This window comes from Heloderma suspectum, chromosome 2 (assembly GCF_057233095.1).
Source record: "Heloderma suspectum isolate Gila_16-S chromosome 2, 16-S_ref, whole genome shotgun sequence".
Lineage (NCBI taxonomy): Eukaryota > Metazoa > Chordata > Lepidosauria > Squamata > Helodermatidae > Heloderma > Heloderma suspectum.
In genome coordinates this window covers 48524584-48549830 of record NC_139459.1, presented here as the reverse complement: position 1 = coordinate 48549830, position 25247 = coordinate 48524584, and the positions used below count along the sequence as shown (strand labels likewise).

Sequence of the window (25247 nt, the reverse complement as noted above, 5' to 3'; positions counted from 1 at the left end):
TGGAAGCGATCCCACAAAACTGGTTTGCCACAGACCGCCTCTTGCTCACTAACTGTATCCACAGCGCATGGAATAACACTCCTAATCCGATCAATTTTATCCGCAAAGTGCCTTGCCAAGGCCTCACAGGAGGCCTTAGAATGCTCCAGTGGTTCCGGAGCAACTGGACCAACCAGGCTCTGGACCACTTGGAACAGCCTCCTGGGACATATCCATTGAAACAAATGGGTCACTTTTGGGCAATGTAAATTGCAGACACAGAGGCTTCGATCCAGATTGGGGCTACAGTGGAAGCAAAGGTTTAATGCCTTCATGCCAGGTCCCAATCTGGATTGGGTCTCCTGCTCTTACTTTTGAATAAAAAAGAAGAAAAAGTCATGGATAGTTTGACCTTTGGATGTGTGAAAGGCATAGAGATCAGGGGCTTGCTCATTACACACTTAGACCGTTGGAGGGCACAATGCTATCGGGGTAGGTGGCCGCCTCTGAACTTGGAGGCAATCGCCTATCCAATGCAGGGCAGGAGAAGCTGCCCTTTCGGCTGTCTAGCCATGGGAAGGTGGCTGCCGGACGACACATAGGATGTGTTGTACCAGCATTTCCTCCTTCCCCTCCCCAGATCGCCCCCCGGAACACCCAGTTTTTGCCGCTCCACACTCGTCTTGTGAGCGCGGAGCATGGGGCTGTTCTGAGCTGCCTGCGAGGCAGTGGGGTGGGGAGGAAGGTTGGTTCTCAGGGAACTGACCTCGGCGTGTGGTCTCCAAGGTCGGTTCCCAGAAACCAACGTATCCTATGGCTGTCCAGCTGCTGACTAGCGGCCATAGGATTGCTCCCTAAGAATATTTTTGGTTAAGAAGACTTGTGATAGCAATGTTTAAAGACTTTGAGGAAGACTATTTTCTACCACCTCGGCATGACTAAGTCTGGATCCAGTCCATGGCTTTTGGAAGATTGCCTCGTAGGCTCCCTACTGTGGCTTTACAAGATTTTAAAGGGCGCAATCCTATGCATGTTTAGACAGAAAAAGTCCTACAACTCCCAGCTTTCTTCAGTCCACTATGCTAGAACCCTTTTCTGTCTAAACATGCATAGGATTGCTCCATGTGTAACTGTTGTGCCTACCATCTGTGTCCTACTGGCGTATCTTTGTGAATAGGAGACAGGAAACTGAAAGCTGGAAATGTAGGCTAAAGTTTATTACCTAACGATACTTGAACTGGAGAATGCTGAAGTACCAGCCCGTCTTGTCTGTTTGCTTGATTCTAAAGTGGGAGAAGGACAAACAGTCATTTCTCTTTTTTTCTTCTCTTCTCTATTTTTTCATGCACAAGAGTTGGAAAAGCTTTCTCTCTCTCGCTGAATGAATGAAAAATAAGTCAAATAAATGTGATGAAAAGGGAGGTTCTTATAAAGTGGATTCTGGTTGTGGTTAGTGAGGTGGAATCCTGGCTAGAAGCAGTAATAATGCTGTTCCAATAAATTCAACCTCTGTGATCTAGGTCCAACCTTAATCTTTTTCTGTTTTTCTCTTCTAGTGGTGTACATTATAAAACCATATGTGTTGGGCTAGGGTCAAGGAGACCTGGGTTCAAATATTTACTCAACGAGATGTCCCTGGGCCAGCCACACTCTCTCAGTCCTAACCTACCTCACAGGATTGTTTGCATGTGAAATGGGAGGCAGGACCATGTAGACAACTCTGAGATCCTTGGAGACAGGGTGGGATAAAAATGTAATAAATAAATTAAAACTTCTTGTGGCCATTTCATTATTACCACAAAAATCCATGCTTTTTGTTTGCAGTGCTACCAGATGAGAGAGAATTTCAGCATGCTGCTAAAACTAATAATCTGGATATTATGGAAAGACTATTTCGGAAAAATGTTAATATTAATGCTGCAAATATTGTAAGTATAAAACACTCTCTACAGAGAATTCCTGAAACAAGAAACTTTTGTTTCTTCAATCCTATTTAATTGAATTTAGCAAGAGTAGTTTTTGCTCTGCGGTCCTTGGAAGCTATTGTTGTAAAGCAATAGGCAATGGGCAGGACAGGAAGCCAAGAAGGGGCCGTTAAATAAGCCACAGTGGGTTGTGGCCTGTGCTGGCCGCCATTGTGAATATTCAAGCCATGGTAGACAGTTGCAGACCATGGGTTCTGGGTGGCTTGTTAACCACAGCAACAAACCACCCTGCCTGGGTTCGCAGTCTTGAATATTTACAGTGGTGGCTGACAAGCAGTGCAACTCACTGTGGGTTAGTACGCCATGGTGGGCGCCGGTGATCAAGTGAACTGGGTCAAAACCTTAGCCTGGAGACAGACAATACTCTTCCAGAGTAAAAGTGCTTTGATAGAGCCGTTGCTCTATGTGGTGTAGATACTCATTTATTTTGACCTATTGTCATCTGTGATCGAATATACTGTACAGTATAGTACCATGCCACATGATGATCCATATCATCAGGGCCCACTTACCTGCTCCTCCTCCTCTTATATCATACATGCTATCACTTGCTAACAATGCCTTTCTACTTTCTATAGGACAAACAGGTCAGTCTCTACACCAGGGGTGGGGAACGTCCTCAGTCCAAGGGCCAAATTCCAATCTGGGAAAGGTCTACGCGGCTGCATGCCATCCGTGGCTGTTGCTGAAGGCAGAACCAATAAAATCTGTTATTTTTACAGATTTTAAGCCTACCCAGAAGTAAGCAGGATAAGAGATTTTCCTTGCTGAGCACTGAGAAAGGGAACTTTTTTCAGTTCTTGGCAGGGAAAAACTCTTCTCTCTGATCAGCTGCTGATCAGAGAGAGAAGCTTTTCCCTGACTGGGGGGGGGGGGGGGCTGATGAGCTGAATGGGACACACTGCCTGCCCTTCACAGGCTGGAGGCTCCCCATGTCTGTTGCATGCAAGAGAATAATAAATCGATACAAACCTCACATAGAACTGGCAATATTCAGAAAATACTGGGAGAACATTTTCAGTCTCCCAGGATACTTTGCCACTGATCTGAAAATCACCATTCAACAACCACAACAACTTCAGTGGAGATTTCAGTATAAAATTGCTGAACTAAGATTCACAGCAAGTTTAGTTCTCCAATTACAGATATGAAATTAGAATAGCAAATCTAGGAAGATTCTGTTATCTCCAATTGCTACTGTTGTGAATGGTCACAGAACTTACATTGCATCTATGTGAGCTTCACAATTGTAACTCTCCCATGTTTTCCCACCACTCTTTTGTCTTTTTTCTTACCGGGAAAAAATACGTTAATGAGAAAAATACAAAATAGCTGCATAATGCCTTTTGATTGGTTGTGCAAGGAACCCTCTATCTGGAAGTACCCTAAGTTTAAATGAGGAAAAATGTAGTCTTGTCTAATTCACATGATGATTTATGAGACTGAGATCTAGATTGAGCAATTTAGACTTAAACATCAAAGAGAATTCTTCTTAGCAGTGACATGCTTGTGTTAAAAATGGAGCCTAAACTGTGATCTTGACTGCCTCAGTCTCACAAAATCCTTAAGGCTGCAATCCTAAACACACTTGATAGGGGGTAAATCCACTGAATGTTATGGAGCTTACTGAATAAACATATTTAGGATTGCATCCATGCTTAGGATGCCTTTTTTTGCACAGGAACCTGCAGATATAATTATTTTTAAATTTAGTATTATTAATCTTTTTATTTTTGTATTAGTAAAACAAAATAACTGTTTTAGTATTATTTATACAATACTGTGTATACCTAATATGTTGTATCCCATGGTTTCCTTCCTGTAGAGCAGCAGTGAGCAATTTGTGCCCCTCCAGATGTTTCCCCCTAAAACTCCCATCTGTCTTAATCGGCATAGTCAATGGTGAGGGACTATGGGACTTGTGGGCCAAAACATCTGGACTGCCACATGTTGGCCACATCTGCTCTAGAGGGAAAAACCCATTGGATATAACCCTATGTATTTATATTATTTGTTAATTGAATTACTAATTTAATGGTAGTGAATAAGACTCCATACTCCAGCAGGTAAAGGATTAGAAGTAGATTTCCAACATTTGGGCTAAAAGCAACACCATAATACAGTGCAGTGTCAGCACCTATGCTGATATGGTAATGCCTTACTTAAGAATAGGGGTACCAGCATACTGTTTCTATCTGTACATCTGCCAGTGGAGTTTAAGATACATGAAAACAGCTTTATTTATATATATTTGTTAGCCTCCTTAATGAACAAATGTACTTTTACTCAGTAGCCATAAACTGTTACCTACAAATATTTACCTACTAGACTAAACCTATTGAGTTTATTATACTTATTTATATATTTAATGTCATTCACTTGTATTTGTGGGAGTATGATCTTAATTTTTTTTATGACAGACCAAATCAAATGGTTGTTGGCCAGTGCAACCACTGGTGGGGGGTCCGAACAGTTGTTGGGGGGAAATGTAATTTGAGGTTATATAGATGCTATAAATAGCTAATTTTTTCTTTTGGTGCTGTCCAGAATATTTAAAACTCCATAACAATATTCTGTGCTTATCCTTTTAAATTGTTTTTTATTTATTTTAGCTAAAGCGGACAGCGCTCCATTTTGCTGTTGCAGGAAATCATATATCTGCAGTGGACTTTCTTCTTCATCACAAAGCTAGAGTTGATATTGCAGACAAGGTACTCAAAAATGATTCTTTAATATTAGTTTACGCTTGCCGACACTGACAAACTGGCATTGATTAGATAGCCCACATTGCCCACGCCATTTTTAAACATCTGGAGTGCCTTCACTGGCACCAATTGAGTTTTTTTCTCTTTTTAGCCCCCACATGTCAGTCTCCTCCCCAAGCAAATTGAGGGGGGAACTGGCTGGGTCAAAAGGTTTAAACCTCAAGGCCCTGTACGCTTACTTCAAGGTAGAAAAGAAGGGATTATCTACTTATTTAACATAGTGTTTTGTTTAGCTCTTACTATGCCCTACAGCTCCAATGGTTTGGAGAAAGATCTGTCTTGTCCAGACATCTTGTCCTGCCTTTTACCAACAACCCTAAGGATTTGTTGTAGAATTAGGATAACAAAGACATAAGGAAAACTGAACTATTGTGTTTGGTTCCCGTTTTCTCCAGTTATATATCCTTTCAAATGTCATATTTTTCAGTTGATTGATATGTTAGAAAATCTATTTAGAGTATATTAATTTCAATCTAGTGAAGGATCCCAAAGAGAGGTAACTGGGTATGCAGAGAAACTATCATACTGGTCCTAATGTGCTGTTTTATTATTTTTGTAGTTAAGAAGTTTGCTGTTAAAGCAGTTTAAGTTGCATTTTGTTTATTAAAATATGATTTGCACTGACAGACTGATGCATTCACTTGGATATCAAAATTGTTAGACAACATTCCTACCAACTAAAAAGCTGATACTCAGTTTACATGGTCTAAGACTGCTTCCGGATGACGCTTTTATTGTGTAATCATCCTGCTGCACTTAGGGAGCAATCTTATGACCACTAGACACTGTTTAGAGGACCATAGGATTGTTCAGTTTCCCAGAAACCACACTCCCCACCCCCTCTCCCTCATAGCCGGTGCGGTTGTCTCTGTGCTGCCTACGTTTCTGTGCTTGGAAACGGAGCACAGAGAAAAGGGGGCAGTCCTGGGGGGGAGTGGGGGAGACTGTGGAAGTGGTGTTATGCCGCTTCCTATGAGCCGCGTGGCCTCCCCCCATCCTACCCCAAAGCTCCCCAGCCAGACAGGTGAAATCTCCTGTCTAGCCAAAAATGCAGGGTGGCTGGAGCATGGAGGTGAGGATCGCCTCTGTGCTCTGGCTGCCCTGACTGAATAGTCATCAAGCTAGTCGCAAACTAGATTTGCTAGCATTTTAATGCATCTGTTTATTTTATATTAGATTTTTTATTTTATATTAGATATTAGTATGGCTGCTCAAAAACTATGAAAATAGCAGGGTTCATGCATTCAGATGTACTAAGTTGCAAATACATTCAAAGCTAATGGGTATCTGGAATTAGGTAGAAAAGAGAAGAATGAAATGCCGGTTTAATATAATATACTGATGTGTTTCCATGCAGTATAGTGTCTCAGCACAGGAGTAACTATTTAATCTTAGTTGGGGTGAGGGACATAATGTAGGGATAAAAGTAAAGGCTTTTCAAGGTCCCAGCTTCAATTTTTGGCATCTCCAGTTAAAATGATCTTAGATAGCAGGTTAAGCAAAGCTTCTTCCTAAGAATGGCTGGTCAAAGACTGGTCAGTGTAGAGTGCTAGTGGACCAGTAGCCTCCACGCTGTTTAAGGTAACTTCATAGATTCAATCTCACTTCAACTAGTTTTTTAAATTTACAGATAGCATTCCTCTAATGTGAATCCCAGTTTATCAGAACCAGTTGAATATTGTATCACTTAATTCTGTCATAACAGCATTGGAATTAATCTCTTGACCATCTAACAGTATGGTTGCATTCAGGCCTTGAAAAAAAAAGAAGTAATGCTGACATTTGCATTTTGAAAGTTGCACTGCTCTATTGACGTGCATGGGAATTTTGTCATTGCATCAGATAAAATGGGAGTTAGGGTCCTATAAACACAGATTAAATATTATATGGATTTACATTCTACAAAATGGATTTAGGAAGATTGTTCCTCTTGCCTTTTAAGAAATAATGTCTTTAGAAGTAGCTATTTTAAAATATTAAGATCAGGGGAATTTGAAGAAATGCACTTATTGTTACATCATTGCTATTAGATACTTTTCTGTGGTTAAACTAAGTAAGCAGACTTCTTTTTGGTTTAGTGAGTGCTTTTTAAGGGTAGCTCTATTACATTATATATGCACTCAAAAAGAGCTTGTGTGATTACTACAAACTGTGAAGTCTCAATAAAATGTCACCTCAAATATGAACTCGGTAGTTCGGTATGGGCATAATGATGCTGACCTATTCATCTACTGTACAGCTTTGTTAAAATATGAAATAATGAATGTGAAGCACCATGAATGCTCAAAAACAGATACATGCATGTTGTCAGAGTATTCACACATCTAGGATTTTACCGTTTCTAGCCGGATAGTTTTAAATGGATATGTCCCAAATCCATTTTTTTCTGAATGCCCAGCCACAGCGTTTTTGGTATAACTTGATTTTAGATAGTTTTATTCTTTTATATTTTTATTCTCTCTCTCTCTCTCTCTCTCTCTCTCTCTCTCTTTTAACTGTTCATCACTCAGGAATCTCTTTTAGATATAGAGCAGTCTATACATTTTTTAAATAAATAATAAATCCTGTAGAATTTAATGGGCTAATCCCATTAATTTTGTTCATCAATTATATAATTCCATGCAATAAAATGGAAAAGAACCAGTTGGAATTTCACTGTGACTTCTTGTATTTCCTTGTGACTTCTTGTAATTTTTTAAAAAAATTTTAGCATGGACTTACTGCAATTCATCTTGCCGCGTGGTCTGGAAATTTGGATATAATGCTGATGTTAATTAAAGCAGGTGCTGATCAAAAAGCAAAGAACCAGGTTTGTTACTGATAAATTTGAACTAACATTAAGTACTTGCACAATAGAAGAAACTCTAATTCTGTTTTACAGAACTGTTTTGTCTTTTCCTTAGGAAGGATTGAATGTTCTGCATTTTGCAGCTCAGAACAATAATGTTAGAATAGTAGATTATTTTATCCAAGACCTACACCTGATGGATCTGAATAAACCTGATGAGGTATGATGTCTATATAATATGCTATGGGCTATCTGCCAATGGGTATTAATAATATTTTTCTTTATAAACTTCCAGCATAATCACGAATATAATCACAGTTAATTTTTTTCTCTGCATTTTCTGAATATTGTGGGAATTGACTTTTGCTCCAATTATCTCTTTCTAATTTCTCTTGGCTAGCAAAGTGCTGTATTACATTGAATGGAAACATTTGCCATGTAGAATTTGATCCTCCATGCATTTGTATTCACACTTTCCACAGGGGCTCAGAACAAACATCAGGCTTTGTAAAACAACACCTTCAAGACAATTTAAAAGGTTACGTACGTAAATCATATATAGCATTAAAATAAGCTTTTTACAAATTGCAGCTACGTGACATGAGTGAGGGGCTGAAGCCCACTGGTAGGGCATATGTGTTGCATGTAGAAGGCTTCAGGTTGTTCAGTCCCCCACACTGACACTCAGAAAGTATCTCAGGTAATGGGGCCGGAAGGACCATTGTCTGAATTCTGCTGAGAGGCCAGCTTGAGTAGATAATAGTGGGCTAGATGGACCTACTATAGTCCATATAAGGCAGATTCTTATCGTGCTTGCCCAAATAAAAAAGTCTTGCATCACCTCCAGAATATGCTCAGGCTCCATTTGATTTCAGGGAACCTGCCAAAAAGCTCTAATAATAACCTTACTCATCAAGTACCACTAAATGATATCAGCAAAGCTTACTTCCAGTACAATATATTCAGAATTGCAGCCTACTTGTGTAATTTGATATCTTTTACTGAACCAACTTTTGGCAGTGAAAAGGCTGTATTCTTGTAAATTGTTGGTCTCTTGCAAACTTTAACTGATGAAGTTCTCTAAGAGATGTACGCTGCCTAGAATGGGGATTCAGTAATGTAAGCCATTATCAAATTGTCTCTTCTTGCCTTCTTTAGAGCATCTTTACACCAGCCTAAAATCCCGCATTTAAAACAGGGCTTTCTGCTTCCTTTTTAAATGCAGGATCACAATGGACTTGCTTTACACGTGCTTCCTTTTCCCCCTCCACTTTCCCCCTCCTTCTCCCCCTTATCTGAGTCTTCCATATGTCATTGGTCTCGCTCCTCTTCTTGTAGCTTTTCCTTTTTCACAGAGGGAACTCAAGCAGAACACAAGCGGGGTAATTTGATTCCTTATTATCTCTGATCTATTAAAAAATGGAATAATGGTAATTTAGTGCAGGAGACTCCCTAGAAGTTCACAGCATAATCTGAAGGGCCTGCAAACTTCCTTGAGTGAACGATCTCAATAGCAGGATAAAAGCTTTGTGTGAAGAAGCCCTTAATCGGTGTGGTTACAAATAAACTTTTCTACGGGAGGGTTAGCCAAACTGTCGTTTGTAGCTTAAGCTTTGTAGGCTAAACACATCTGCTAAAAGTATCTTTTTCTCCTGTCTTGATGGTGATGTTGCTCCTTAAGTCCTATCATGTTGTAATCAATTTCGAGCTTCTGGTCCTCATATTCACAGTTCTTTACTACGTTGCCTATGGCTATAGCTCTTCCTTCATTTCCATTTAGTCCCTTCTTGCTTTCCACTATTAGTCCTTTCAGCTTTCCTCTTCCACTCCTATCTCTGTGCCCTCTAGCCTGTTTTCTACATGCCACACTATCCCACTCAGATTCAGGGGTAGGGAACCTCATGGGTGGGCAAACCTCAGGCCTGTGGGCCAGATCTGGCCCACCTGGGGTCCCAGGCCAGCCCTCCGGGGGTCCCCAGGTGGCCTTACCCCCTTCTCCTGGGCCCACCCCCTTTCTCGCAACCATCAAATGTTTGATAGTTTCCAAGCTTTTGTGCAGTTTTTTCCCAGTCTAAAAGGTTGAAATACTTCTCCTAAGGCTTAGCTACTGGCAGGAAGAGCTTTAAGATACTCTGTGCTGATATTTTGGGCCCCACACCTTTTGCCTCTGGCCCTGCCCACCATTGGAATGCCACCCCAAAGAGCTTCTCCGAAATTAAATTTGGCCCTTGAACTGAAAGGGGTTCTGCACCCCTGATCTAGCCATATCTCATTAATTAGTAGAGGCACAACTCCGTCCTCGTTAATTCCTTATCAAAGACTTTCCTGAACTGCTGGATCCTCACTTTAGTTGCAGTTCCTACCTATTACAACTATTTCAGTGGCTGGCATCTATCCCATTTCTGTATTGCCTGTTTATTGCAGTCTTCCCCAACCTGATGTCCTCCAGATGTTTTGGACTCCACTCCTGCTGGCCCCAGCCAAGATGGCCAATGGTGAGGAATATTGGGAGTTGTATCCAAAACATCCAGAGGACACCAAAGTGGGGAAGGCTGATTTATTGGGTTGTATAATCCTGGACAGGGATTGCATGTATGTTAGCACAAAATATATTTTAATAATAGTAGTCTGTAGTCTCTTACACACTTTCCTCTGTAATTTCTGTTACTGGGAAGTTATGGAGTAGTAGATTATAGCTAGGACACAACATCTTGCAGTTCTATATCAGTATTTGTACAGGCATTTACAGCCACAAGAACAGGAATGTGAATCTGTGTGTTTAAGGCAGGGGTGGGAAACCCTTTTTCTGTCAAAGATCAGATTCCTTTAGGGGGTTATCAGTGGGGGGTCACATGCTGGTGGTGGGTGGGCTGAAATCAGCAGTGAGTAAGTCCAGAGCCAAACATGGTCAGGGCCACCCCTTTTCTATCTCTCTGTCCCCCCCCCCTCATTCTGTCACCTCCTTCTCTCTCTTCTTCACCACACAGCAGGCTGCTGGGGAAGTACAGATAATTCTCCCCAGAGGTGTGGACTGATCACTTCCAGGGGGCTTTTGGAATTAGGCTGTAGATACCAGTTTAAGGGCACTCTAATGTTTAGCAAAAGTTCTACAAGAGTTTTTTCCCTTCACTACTGACATCTTTATCATTTACTGTCTCCTAGAAAGGCAAAAAGCCATTCCTTTTGGCAGCTGGAATGGGACATGTAGAAATGATAAATGAGTTAATTTCCCTTAACTTATACACCGCCGAAAAGGACAATGTAAGTCTATTACAAGAATTCCAAGAAAAGCATATTACTTGGTTTGGTGTGTTTTGTAAAGTGACATCTTCAGCTAAAAGCTGCATGTTTACCTATGATGCTAAACACTGTATTAAAAGATGATGTGAATTTTGGCAGTAAAGACAATTTAAAAAATAGAGCAAGTCAGTGTTTAATTTCACTTTTGCATTCAATACACATTACTGCTATATTTATGTGTTTATATGTATGCCATTCCCTTTGACAATTCCATATAGTAATGCACAGTGAAGTTCAGCTTACTAGGAATCATGCTTCTATAAGAAAATATTTTTATCTTTATCAACATAGTGCCAAATTATCCTGCTTCGTGTTAGTGTTTCATTTTGATAAGCAATTTGGCATTTGACATAAAAAGTCTCTGCTCTATGAAAGACATAATGATGTTGATGCAGAGAGCAATACTAACTCCATTGGACAGCTATCAGAAAGGGGTTGGGATGGGGCAGAGAGGATCTCTGCTGGCACGGGGAGTGTCCACCCCAGAGTTCCCACGTATGCCCTTGGAAAGTTCCACAGGTGTAAATCTACCACTGGTAGTGTTCCTTCTGCCAATAGGCAGAAAAAGGCTCAGAAACAGGGTGTTCTGGAGTTGGGGTAGGGGCGGATTTGGATCCATTAGATCCAAAGCCCTGTATTTGACTGTGAGGCTGGCACAGGTAATTTCTGTCCTGTTGATTTCAATGGGAGGGAAAATAAAGCAAAAGGAGAACTGTTGGGAGGAAAACCAGCAGGAAACCACCCACCACCCCACCTTGGCCACTTGTGTGCCAGCAGGGCTCTGGGTGCCATGGGGTGTCTGAAATGGATCTCCCCTTCTGCCCTTTGTTAGGATTGTTCTGCCCATGGGATTAGGCTGAGTAGTTTATACACAGAGCTAATGGTGGCCAAAACCTGTGTTTCCCTTTACTTTTTTCCCCAGGTATGCTAGGGCATCTGACTCCTGCTTCAGGCCCTTCCTTCTGTCTAATCTCTGTATCTCTCCATTCCATTGGAACGGGGAGACACAGGAGCAGATGAAGAAAGGGTGGGAAGAATGAGACTAAAGGCCTGTAGGGTTGGAGAGGGAAGTGCATGTGGGAAGAGATGAGGCTGTCCAAATATTACCAAACTTTTATGTCCTTAAACTAATTCATGGAGGATAAGGCTATCTGTGGCTACTAGTCCTGATGGCTGTATGCCACCTCCCATATCAGAGGCAATATACCTATGTACACCAGTTGCTGGGGAACATGGGAGGGAGGGTGCTGTTGCACTCATGCCCTGCTTGTGGGTTCCTGGTCAACAGCTGGTTGGCCACTGTGTGAACAGAATGCTGGACTAGATGGACCCTTGGTCTCATCCAGCATGGCTGTTCTTATGTTCTTTCTCTGCAATCCTGGGGAATGGAAATATGCTTTTTAAAGATACGCAGAAGTTGCTATTATTATAGTTATTGTTATGAACAATAATAATCTATTTAAAACATTTGTATTTTGCTTAGCAACACACAAGTGTAACAGAAAAAAATACATAAAATCTATAAATTACCAAAACAAAATAACATATTCTTAAAATTAGCAAAGTTAAAAGATTGAATAGCACTAGTCAGATTATTGTTATTATTGCTATTAGTATTCCCAAACACACTGTCAACTGTATGAAGTCCATTAAAAAAAACTTTACAGTCTGTTCACAGGCTTATAAACTAGAAATGTCATATGCCAGAGTGCAGATTCCATATCAAACCTGAGAATGCATAGTGTATTCACTTGCATATATAGTTGCTGTTTGCTCCAAGAATGTTTGTTTTTGGTATCCTTTATATTTCTTTGTGTGTGTTTTTTGCAGGAAGGAAACAGTGCTTTACATCTGGCTGCTAAAAATGGCCACCATGAGGTGGTAGAAGTTCTTCTGGACCAGTGGAAAGAAATAAATGAGATCAATCAGGTAAAAATATAAGAAATGTAAGAAATATGGTAAGTGAATGAAAGAATAAAGATAAAAAGGAGATAGGGTTTTAAAATTAAAGATGTAAAGAAAAACCATGTGACCACAACCAACAAATGGCTTTCAAACTGACTGCAGTTTTTTTAATTAGTGCAAAACTTTAATTGAATGTATCCATTGAGAATTAAGGCTACACGTTTATACACTCTCACCTGGGTGTAAGTCCCTTTGAACTCTGAGGAGCGTAAAAAATGAATGCATCTAGTTCTTAATTAACAAGCAGGTATCTCCCCATAGGAGATGGAACACAGTGTCGTAGGCCATGCAGAACATCATGTAGCTAACAAACCATACGGCCTTTGGAAAATTTGGAGTTGCCCTGGCAAATAGAGACTGTGGGCATGAGGAAGAGAGAGTGGGTTTTTGGGACTGAATCAGACAGTTAGATGGGGATATCTGTGCTGCCACTTCCATCCCTTGTAGTGGGCCAGGAGAAGGGAAGAAGTTTGCATCAGTGTCTACCTGCCATGGAAGGGTGATCCAGCATGTGTGAACTGTTGCAGATTTCTCCTGCCATTGCAAAAACTTCCCTCACCTTTTGGACATGGTGATTTGCCCCAAACATTGCATTAGACCGGCTTTAGTATTGTTGGTCAAGAAGGTAATATGCAAACAGAAAACACAAAGATGCCCGATCTGTGTCCTCTGATATGTATTTTAGTATACAGATCTGGTAGAGGTGAAAATCTGTGTTTCCCATTTATTTATTTTGTACGTTTATATCCCACCTGTTTTCCTTCATGGAACTCAAGGTGTGGTGTACATGGGGTTCCCAGGGGGTCTCACATGCAGGCACTGACCAGACCCAGATCCGTTTAGTACCAAAGAGCTGGTTGCGCATGTGTTCTCAGACCATGCCCATATCTTACGTATTATCTGTTTCTTGCCCCTCCTGAGCAGTGGCGTGTGGATTCATAGGAGCACAGGAAGCTGCCTTATACGGAGTCAGACCATTGGTCCGTCAAGCCCAGTATTGCTGACAGAGACTGGCAGCAGCGGCTGTCCAGGGTTTCAGGCAGGATCCTTTCTTCACCCTACCTGGAGATGCCAGGGACTTGCCCCGGGACCTTCCACTGAACTACGGCTGCTCCACTTCTGTGTACTACCAAACAAAAAGAATAACATCCAAATTAGCCCTGAGTGTGTTCCATGATATAAGTGCCACCTTTTTATTCTGACAGGGCTCCTGAACCATTAATAGAGAACTTCAACAGTGCAGCTTTCCAATGCTGGGAATAGCTTTACTTGTTAGATTTTTGCCTGTTAGCCAATTGCAAAACAAAAGAGAGCCTTACCAGAAAAAGGTGGCAACCAGCCTTGCAAATAAGGTTATGTGAAGTAACTCCACCAAAATACAAGCCTGCCAGTTTTACTACTATGTTGTAGGCCCACACGTACCACTGTACGTCAACAGCCTGACAAGAAAAAATACAGACACTTCCAATTTACAAAAAGAAAACAAAACCCCAGCCTGGTTATCTGAGGAAATTCTTACTTCCCATAGGCAAGTATTGGAGTGGCAGTCTACAAGCCTCGTGCCAACCCTATTTGAATATCAATTAATTATGTTCTTTGTATCTTGTTTGATTTTAGAATGGTGAAACACCTTTTTATCTGGCTGTTGAAGGAGGCCATGAAAAATGTGCAGATCTCTTATTGGAAGCAGGAAGTGACATCAACATTTCAAACAAAGTATGTTGATACCCTTGGTGTTCTTAATTATTTTACTGAAATAATATGTTTGAACCACTTCAGATTAATTAATATGTAATCTGCCCAACCATGGCATTTTAACAGTTTTGTGTTATAACGGCTCAGCGTGTAGAGCCAGTGTGGTGTAGTGAACAGAGTGTTAGACTAGGACTTGGGAGTTCTGAGTTCAAATACCTCCTCGGCCATTAAGCTCATTGTGCGTGATCTTGGGTCAGTCACTATCTCTCAGCTTCACTTAACTCACAAGTTTGTTGTGAGGATAAAAATGCATAATTACCCTCAGCAGTGTGGTTTGTTGTGTCATGCAAACACGGCCAGGGTGGCTTGTTGCCGTGGGTAACAAGCCACCCCAAATCCATGGGCTGCCAAGGGTATTTATGCAAATGCACCCAGAACACGTGTGTGTGGGGAAATGAGCCACTGTGGCTTATTTTCCTTCCATGATCACACAAACAGGGCTGTGCTACCAAACCCGGACCTAGAGAAGCTGCGATCTGGATATGTCCAAGGCATTGTTGTATTAGGACGAATACCCTTAGCATCCTACATAGGTGTGCATATAGCAATATCTTCCAAGTGCCAGGTCCTTAAAAAAGAAACAGACACCGCTGAACATCACTCCTTCAGGTAATAAAATATGCCAAAGGTAAACAAAATAATTGGCTATATAAAACCAATTATTTTGTTTATATTAAGTTCATTACTTGAATTTTCACTAGGGTTTTTTTTAGTTCAAGTACTATGTGGAAAGGCAAACTGCTTCCTTATACTTTGTTAAATCTACTCATCCTTTTCCCTCCCCTTTTTTGCCTCAGTCATACTCCCTTTTTATTATTTCTTTTCATAATTAAAGAAGAATCCTGGTCTTTTGTCTCTTGTCATGTGGAAACTCAAGAAAACCCCTGACTGATTCCCTTTTTGCAGAAACAGAAAGGAAACTTTTTTCTCTAGTATGAAAAGCATGCAAATTGGAATGTCTAATTACTTGCTAATGGTATCTCTTAGCTAAGTCATTGACAGTCTAATTGAAGTCAATGGCATGGAATATTTGTGAGGAAAGTAGCAATGTCTGTAATTTTGGAAACTTTAATTTCCTGCTTTCCGTGTGAAACAGTATGATACCATGCATGTTTGCTTAGAAATATCTTTGTTCAATGGAGTTCATTTCCAGATAAGAGAACATAGGATTGCAGCCGTAGGCTGCTGCCAGACAAGAGGGCACCTAGCACTACTAATATAATTATTTTGATTGATTAACAATTGTAAAAATATTTTCCCCTTTCTCCATTGACTCTTTTTCAGCACAATACCAATGTGTTGCAAATTGCAACTCAGAATGGACATACACCTTTGGTCAGATTTCTTATCACTAAAAATATAGATCTGAATGCTCAGTCTCAGGTGAGTTCTTTTTTTCTCCCAGATGTTATGCCCTTCATTTTTTCAGGCACTTCTGATATTTCTTGACAAGATTCTCTGAAAGTAGCTAGAGCCATGCATAATTCAGGACACAAAATGAGGAGAACCAGTTTGTATAAATAATGAGAACAATAGACCAATTAAAGTCAAGCATTTTCAACTTTGGTGATTTCAGTGGGAGAGTATTAAACCTGAGGGTGTCTCTACACCTGTAATTTATCGCACATTCATGGGTGGCCACTCATGGAAGTTTGCAGGTCTATTACACAATGTCATAATCCTCCAGTGATTTTCCTGCCATTTCCCCTGCCTATCCCTGTGTTATCCCCAAATGGAAAAACATTCAGTATTCAGCCCACGCAAGAGGAGCGCCATGACCTCCCTGTGTATTATTTATTTATTATTATTAATAACAACAACAATAATAATAATTACATTTCTATACCGGCCCATAGCCGAAGCTCTCTGGGCAGTTTACAGAAGTATTTCTCCCATAGTGTGAAGAAACTGCTGTAGGCAGCTGTTTTGGCTTGTTGGGGGCGCAGTCATGATGATGATGGCAGTGACGCTGGGGTGGTGGGCGTGTCAGTACACTGACCTGCCAGCTTACCGCCATGCTGTGACTAAATGCAATGCACCGACTTTTGCTCCCAGCTTCGGCTGCTTATTCCACAGCACAGAATGGCTGGCATGCCGGCATTCCAGCACTTCGCCAGGAAGCTGGTGCCTGCGGGGGTGGGGTTCGGGCAGTTCGGTGGAGGTTGCTGTCCACCCACATTGCATGTCAATCACAATCAAATCACCAGTAATCTGCGAGAGGAGGGAAAGGGGCAGGAACCAGGATGGAAATTTCTCGATGCCCCCAGTGCGTGTAATGGCTTTTCACGGAAAAGTAGCCACCCTGTGAAAAGGTAAGGAACAATATAACGAGATAGAAACAACTATGTAAAGGAGCCTGGTCTAATCCTGGAATGAAACCAGATGGAGAAAGCCCTGGTATTGATGCGGATTTCTGCCCCTATGTGATGAACCCCTGACTCTTTCATCAAAATCAGTGAAAGTAAAAAGTGCTTGGCGGGATGGTGTTTAACAGCTTTAACACTTTCAAGAAGAACATATGCAGCTCAGTCCTATGCATGCCTACTTAGAAGTTAGCAGCATTGAGTTCAGTGGGGCTTTACTCCCACGTAACTATGTATAGCAGGCTGCAGAACCTCTTTCATCCCAAGGGCCAAATTCAGTTTCAGAGAAGCTCTCAGTCCAGTGGTGGGTGGGGACAAAAACAAAAGGGATGTAGTTAAAATACCAGCATATTTTAGCTTAAAGCTCCTAATTAAGCCTTAGGAGATACATTTCCACCTTGCAGAATGGGTGAAAAAGTGCACAAAAGCCAGGAAACCACCAAACAACCAGTGGTTGGGGTAAAAGGGGTGGCCTTATGGGGAATGTCAGCAGGCCAGACTGGACCCCCTGAAGGGCTGGATTTGGCCCCCAGGCCTGAGGTTCTGCATCCCTGTTGTATGGGATTGCAGCCCCCATTTACAAATGAAAAACCCACAACAATATATGGTGCACTGGAGTAAAGGTTTCTGCAGCAAGGTGATACTCGTATTACAGAAAGGGCTGTATGTCCCAGTCTTCTTGTTACAGTCAATTTAATATGTAAAATTAATACATTTACTATTAATGAGAGAGAAGTATTTTAATATTCAAGTACATTTGGAGCTGAGACGATATACAAAGTAATCTGTTTTGGATGAAACTCTCATAAACCTAAACACTTACTCTTTATGGGTATCATCTGAGTAACATATTTTCTTTGCTGTTAAAAGGATTTTCCATAACATTGCAAAGTCTTGGCCAATCCTGATGTACAATTTTGTTTGCTTAGCTTTCCACCAGCTGTTAATGGTAGATAAGGTTCATCCAGGTTTCATTCCTAGAGGTGATATTTAAGTCTGCTTCTAAAATCGTCACACTGGATATATCATTGACAGAAGAAGACTTTTTTATTCATTTGATGAAGAGCTCCATGCTAAAAATTTAGAAATGAAGGCTGAGGAGATAGATTTGTTTATACGCTTGCTTAATATTTTATCTGTTTGAGAATTTTTAAAAAATTAAGAACTGCCAGAGCAAAGAAGAAGAAACCTGCCCCCCATCTCCTGCTCTGGCCAGAACAAGTCAATATGCCCTACTGGGTAGGGTTTTGGAAGTGGCAAATTGTCCACCACTTTACTCCCCACCTTTACCCCAGTTAGAATTGTTCTGCCCTATATATTGAAGAGTTCTATTTTGACCTAGGCCTTCCTTTTGATATTGATAATGTTTATCACCTCGTTACAATTCACTGGCCTGGTATGCACATAATGCTAATCCATGATCAGGGTTGTTGAATTCTGGATTGTTGTGATGGAAAAATGTGGCCACACTAACAAACCATGGCATGTTAACCATGAATAACCCAGAGAACCCATGGTTTGTTGTTTTGTTGTGAACTCTGGGTTCTTTAAACCATGGGTTGTTGCTATGTGAGAACCCAGAACCATGGGTTGTTTGGCCAGGCCACACAGGTGGCAGGCAAGAATGACTAAAAAAATTAGTTGCTCTACATGCCGGTACTACCGTGCCGCAAAGACATTTAGGATACAGGGAGGGAGCGGGCAAAGGAAGAGGGAAGCTAACAACCCAGTGATTGAGAAAACAAACCATGGTTTGTTCAATCTTCTTCCAGGCAAATCCTGGGTAAGGCAACAAAGCATGGGTTAAGTAAACCATGGCTTAGCATTATGTGTGAACCAGGCTACTGTGTATAATGGTTTGCCACAATTTGATTGCTAGTATGCTTGGCAAATACAGTTCCCTTGGTAGAAATAATTTGGCTTTCTTCTGCCCATAGGAAAGTAGACATTTTTTTCTGAACTAAAGAGGTGTGGTGAAGCAAGTTCTCTTGTGAACAAATAATACTTGGGGCGACAGTTTTATCACGTTGTTGTAAAAATCTTTTCCTCTGTTTACAGCAAAAGAATTCTCCTCTCCATTTGGCCATCATAAAAAACAACTTACCTGTAGTCAGTAGTTTATTAGATGCCAACCATGACCTAAACTCTGTCAATCAGGTGAGAAATTGTCCTTTAGAGTCAGATAAGTTTAAGATGGAAGATAGTGTTTTCTGTGTGGGTGTGCATGCTATCTCTTTATAAGAATAAACTACAAAGTTGGGTGGGAAACCTATCAGTTGCTTCACATATGTCAAGCTAGGCTTCTCAGTAGAGTTACTCCCTTTGTCTGTGATGATGTCAAAGGAAGCTTTTGGATACTTTAGACCAGGTTTGTCTAAAGGTTCTTTCTCAATTTATGCCACAAAGGATAAAAAGAGCCTAGTGAACTCTGGAGTAGTACAGGCTTTTAAATACACGTTTAGATGCAATATATATGCAAATCTCTCACCTTTTTGTAGACATCCTTCACATGCTGGCCCTCAGCACTGAGGGTTCCCTCTAATCATGGAAGGGTTGGGTGTGCTTAGCCATTGCTTAGCTTCTGCAGCATCTATACCTCTTGCGTGCTTGCATTCTTCCTGTAAAGGTAGCAGGATTGGTTATCTTCCTTCCTTGGGTTTCTACTGTACAGGAGCACCATCTTCTCTTTGTGTATAAATGTAGTTCGGTTACATTTACTAAGGGAAAGTTGAAATTTGTTCTGATGCATTACTATTTCTGACTCCTCCCATTTTCTGTTAAATCTTCATATCTAATAGTAAGGCACAATTTGTATATTTTTAAACCAACTTCGTATTTATTCATCTAAATTAAGACCCAGAACTTATTTATCCCAGGCTTATTCCTAGAAGTCAAAGTAAATGTGTATCAAAATGGCCACTGGATCATAGAATCATAGAATAGTAGGGTTGGAAGGGGACTACAAGACCATCGAGTCTAACCCCCTGCTCAATGCAGGAATCCAAGTCAGAGCATCCCCAACAGATGGCTATCCAGCCTCATCTCGAATGCCTCCAGTGTGGGAGAGCCCACTACCTCCCTGGGTAATTGGTTCCATTGTTGTATTGCTCTAACAGTCAGGAAGTTTTTCCTGATGTTCAGCCGGAATCTGGCTTCCTGTAACTTGAGCCCATTATTCCGTGTCCTGCACTCTGGGATGATCGAGAAGAGATACTGGCCTTCCTCTCTGTGACAACCTTTCAAGTACTTGAACAGCGCTATCACATCTCCCCTCAGTCTTCTCTTCTCAAGGCTAAACTTACACTTCTTTCAGTCTCTTGATAGGGCTTTGTTTCCAGTCCCCTGATTATCTTTGTTGCCCTCCTCTGAACCCTCTCCAGCTTGTCTGCATCCTTCTTAAAGTGCGGTGCCCAGAACTGCACACAGTACTCCAGATGAGGCCTAACCAGTGCTGAGTAGAGGGGAACTAGTACTTCCCGGGATTTGGAAGCGATGCTTCTATTAATGCAGCCCAAAATAGCATTGGCCTTTTCTGCAGCCACATCACATTGTTGGCTCATATTCAGCTTGTGATCTACAACAATTCCAAGATCCCTCTTGCTTGTAGTGTTGTTGAGCCATGTATCCCCCATCTTGTAACTGTGCATTTGGTTTCTCTTTCCTATGTGCAGAACGTGGCATTGATCCCTATTAAATGTCATTCTGTTGTTTTCTGCCCAGCGCTTCAGCCTATCAAGATCATGTTGAATTTTGTTTCTGTCTTCCAGGATATTAGCTATCCCACCCAATGTTGTTTCATCTGCAAATTTGATCAGCATTCCTTGCACCTACTCATCCAAGTCACTAATAAAAATGCTGGAGAGCACTGGGCCCAGGACTGAGCCTTGTGGTACCCTGTTTGTTACCTCTTCCCAGTCTGAGAAGATCCCATTGATAAGCACTCTTGGGGTTTGATTTTGTAGCCAACTATGGATCCACCTGCTAGTGGCTTCATCTAGCCCACTTTGAGCTAGTTTGCTCATCAGGATATCATGGGGCACTTTGTCGAAAGCTTTGCTGAAGTCAAAGTATATGATGTCCACAGCATTCCCACAGTCCACAAGGGAGGTTACCTGAGCAAAAAATGAGATCAGATTTGTCTGGCAGGATTTGTTCTTGACAAATCCATGTTGGTTTCAAGTAATCACTGCATTATTTTCAAGGTGCTTACAGATGGATTGCTTTATCATCTGCTCCAGAATTTTCCCAGGGATTGATGTCAGACTGACTGGTCTGTGGTTCCCAGGTTCCTCCTTTTTACCCTTTTTGAAGATAGCCCTCCTCCAGTCATCTGGCACTTCACCCGTCCTCCATGATTTCTCAAAGAGAATAGAGAGTGGTTCTGAGAGTTCTTCTGCCAGTTCCTTTATTACTCTAGGGTGCAGTTCATCTGGCCCTGGAGATTTGAACTCATTCAAAGATTGAACTCATTCAAATCTCAAGCTGCAATCCTCCCTCTTCAGCCTGTACTTTGCCTTTGCTAGGGGGCTCATAGACTCTCTTTTGGGAGAAGACTGAGCCAAAGTAGGAATTGAGCACATCTGCCTTTTCCTTGTCATCTGTTATCATTTTGCCATCCTTATTTAATAGCTGAACCACCATTTCTTTCCTCTGTCTTTTACTATGCACGTAGCTGAAGAAAGCTTTTTTGTTGCTTTTAGCATCTCTCGCTAACCTCAGCTCATTTTGAGCTTTACCCTTCCTGACGCCATCCCTGCAATTCTGTGCTACCTGACTGTACTCTGTTGCTTGGCCTTCTCTCCACTTCCTATATGTGTCCTTTTTTGTTTTCAGGTCATCTCTAAGCTTTTTGTGAAGCCACATTGGCGTCTTCTGTTGTCTTCCACCTTTTCTTCTTGTTGGAATTGTTTGTGATTGTGCCTTGAGAATTTCCTTTTTTAAAAACTCCCACCCATCTTGGACTCCTTTTCTCATCGGAGTCGCTTTCCATGGGACCTTACTTATCGTTCTGAGTTTATTAAAATTGGCTTTCCTAAAATCCAGGGTGTGCATTTGGCTACACTTGGGTTTTGCTTCCCTTAGAACCAAGAACTCAAGTATAACATGGTCACTTTCCTCCAGAGTTCCTGTAACTGCTACCTTATCCACTAAGTCACCTCTGTTGGTTAGGATCAAGTCAAGGATAGCCAATCCTCTAGTTCCTTCCTCTACTTTCTGTAGGAGGAAATGTTCAGCAACACAAGTCAGGAATCTCTTGGAGGGGCCATGTTTTGCAGAATTTGTCTCCCAACAAATATTGGGGAAATTGAAGTCCCCCATTACTACTACATCCTGCTTCCTTGAAACATTGGTAATTTGCTTTTCAAAAGTTTCATCCTCGTCTTCTCCTTGATTGGGTGGCCGGTAGTAGACTCTGACCACCAGGTTCCTTTTATTCTTTGCTCCATTTATTTTAACCCAGATGCTCTCGATGGGGCTACCAAGTGCATCCTCCTGTATTTCTGGGCAGAGATACGTATTTTTCACATACAGTGCAACCCCACCTCCCTTTCTGTTCCTGCTGTTCTTTTTGAACAAGTTATATCCTTCAATTGCTGTATTTCAGTAATGGGAGTCATCCCACCAAGTTTCAGTTACACCTATCAAGTCAGAATTTCCCTCTTGTATTAAGAGTTCAAGTTCATTCTGTTTGTTTTCCATACTCTGGGAATTAGTGTATAGACATCAAAGACTATGTGCTTTATAGTCTGGCTTTCTTCCTACATGTTTCTGAAGACTATTATTGGGTGCTATTAGAGCTGTTCTCTCCATTGTGGTGCATGAGCCTTCATCCATTCTTACCCCCAACTTTACGTCTCCCTCCCCTGTAGGATTCCATTTAAAGCCCTCCTGATGAAGTTCTTCATGCTGTGGCCAAACACATTCTTCCCAGCCTTTGTGAAGTGCAACCCATCCCTTGCCAACAGTCTCTCTTCCAGGAAGTATAGCCCGTGGTTCTAGAATCCAAATCTCTCACGCCAGCACCACCTTTGTAGCCAGTCATTCACCTGGAGGATTTTTCTTTCCCTTTCTATCCCTCTTCTAACTACTGGAAGGATGGATGAGAAAAATACCTGGGCCCTGAAGTTCTTGAGTTTTCTTCCCAAAGCTTCAAAGTCTGACGTGATTTCTTCATAGCTCCGCTTGGCGGTATCATTTGTTCCCACATGGATGAAAAGAAAGGGATACCTGTCAGTGGGCTTTATGAGTGCAGGCAACCCTTTAGTCACGTCTGTAATCTGTCCTCCTGGGAGACAGCATACCAGGAGAGTCCACGGGTCTTCGTGACATACTTGGGTTTCGATCCCACGCAGCAAGGAGTCTCCCACTACTACTACTCTTCTTGTTGTAGGCCTTGGTTTCATTGCCTCTGCTTGGCTGACCTTCAGCCTCTTGCTCACTCTCATGCAGGTTCCCCTGTAATTCTTCCTCTGCAGGCTGTCCTCCAGTCTCATGCTCAAGTACCTAGAAATGGTTCCATAGTTCCACTGCCTCCACTGGTGCAGAGCGGCTTCTAGTGCTTCTGCTCATAACTGTCACTCTTTTCCAAGGAGCATGCTCTATTTCATTTTTCCTCCCCTCAGCATTTTCCTCTTCTGCCTCAGCTTGCTGTTGCTCTTCTAGCTTCTGTTCTTCGCTTTGCTGCTGCAGTTCCACCGTTCTGTCCAAGAACTCTTTGTGTTCTCTTATACCCTGGGGGGTCGACACTCGCCGCTCCAGTCCTCTTACTTTCTCTTCCAACAGCGTGATCAACTTGCACCTGTTGCACGTGTAGGCCATGTTGATCTCAGGCAAGAAACAAACATGGCACAGGCGTTGCAGGTCACCACCACTGGAGAGTCCTTTCCTTCCATTGTCTATATTCCCTTTATGTTTCTAGCTTTCTGATTGTACTGGAATAGCCTGTGCTTTGTCCTCTATTCACTGGAGGTTAAAAACACAGTCCCACTGGTATGGAAGTGTGTGTTACAAGAAAAAGATTTTAAAAAAAACCACAATGAACCCCCACACACACACAAAACGTTGGGGGCCTCCCCCTTGACCTCCCCTGCCGAACTCCCCTAGCCAACTCCTGTTTGCTCTCTCTCTCTGGGAGCTTGCTTCCTTGTATAGTGCCAGGATCATAGTCAAGTGTGCGGAGGTGTTCCTGCAAGAATCCAAGAGCTTGTCTCTGCCCCTTTGTCATGAACACCATTCCAGTGGTCCTGCCTTGTGAGGTGGACAAGCACTGCAATGGAAAAATGACTTTCAAATGATAAACAGTAGGTCATACTTGGACTAGACTTATTGAAATCAATGGAACAAGTTAGTCATGACTAATTTCAATCCCATTGGTTTTAATGCGTCTACTCTAAGTGTGATTAAATATGGATCCATCCAGTAATGATCTACATTCTGTTATCTATGTGATCTGAATATTGACTTTTGGTCATGTTTTTGTAAATGGAGGACATTCCTTTATAATCATCTTCTTCTACTTTGCTTTACTTCTACAAGCGACATCAAACGCCCCTACACCTGGCAGCAGACCTTGGCAATGTGGAAGTACTAGAAATGCTGCTAAAGGCAGGTTGTGGCCTCAACATTGTGGATAAGGTACTTTCTATTATTCATATTTCTGTGAAGGTGCAATTACTCTACGCCTTTTGGCATCTAGAGCAGACTGCACTTTTCAAAAATTCTTCATTAAAATCTAAGTCTTGATTTAGCCCATCCTTCTCCAATCTGGCACCCTCCAAATAAGTTGGACTACTGGCTAGTGGATGATGGGAGTTGTAGTCTAACGCATCTGGAGGGTACCAGGTTAGGGAAGACTAATTTAGTTTCTTTTTTAAAACCTGCAACAGCGTGGTATTAACTTAGTGAAAAGTTATCTGTATGATTGGAAGTAAAATGCTGTACTTGTGCTTTCTATTTGTAAGGCTGATCATAATATAAGAGAGTCATTGTTCTCTGAAAAATCCCATTCCGATTTATTTGGTGCCACCTAGCAGCCATTTTGAAGCCTCTCATCCAAGCATTGTTTATTGATGCACCCCAATTTCTCCTTTCTGTTGGAAAATGTGTTCCCAAAATAGAAGAAATTGTAGCAATTAATGTCACAGTGACTTGCCTGGATTACTGATACCGATTGAACCTCTTCAGTGGCAGCCATGGCCCAAGGTATCAAAGTTATTTTTTGTAAGTTAAACATCTTAAACATACGTAAAGGGCAGATCCAGAAGGAATATTTGGTGGTAAGAGCAGAGTGCCACTGAAGCATCTGAGAAGAGCAGGTTACTAGAATGTACTGTCCAAAGCCTTAAAT

General features: G+C 41.6%; 1 protein-coding gene across 4 annotated transcripts in view; it reads left to right on the top strand.

Moving 5' to 3' along the window:
• ANKDD1B (ankyrin repeat and death domain containing 1B) overlaps nt 1-25247 on the top strand; it is a 52353-nt gene that overhangs the window by 4852 nt on the left and 22254 nt on the right. For 2 of the 4 annotated variants that reach the window (XM_084833455.1, XM_084833456.1), the window contains exons 2-11: nt 1804-1907; nt 4577-4675; nt 7440-7538; nt 7633-7737; nt 10680-10778; nt 12648-12746; nt 14400-14498; nt 15822-15920; nt 18959-19057; nt 24437-24535. In XM_084833455.1, the coding sequence (XP_084689581.1) occupies nt 1804-1907; nt 4577-4675; nt 7440-7538; nt 7633-7737; nt 10680-10778; nt 12648-12746; nt 14400-14498; nt 15822-15920; nt 18959-19057; nt 24437-24535 (1001 nt within the window). The remainder of the gene's footprint in view (nt 1-1803; nt 1908-4576; nt 4676-7439; nt 7539-7632; nt 7738-10679; nt 10779-12647; nt 12747-14399; nt 14499-15821; nt 15921-18958; nt 19058-24436; nt 24536-25247) is intronic. The other 2 variants (XM_084833458.1, XM_084833459.1) reach the window with 1 other exon arrangement.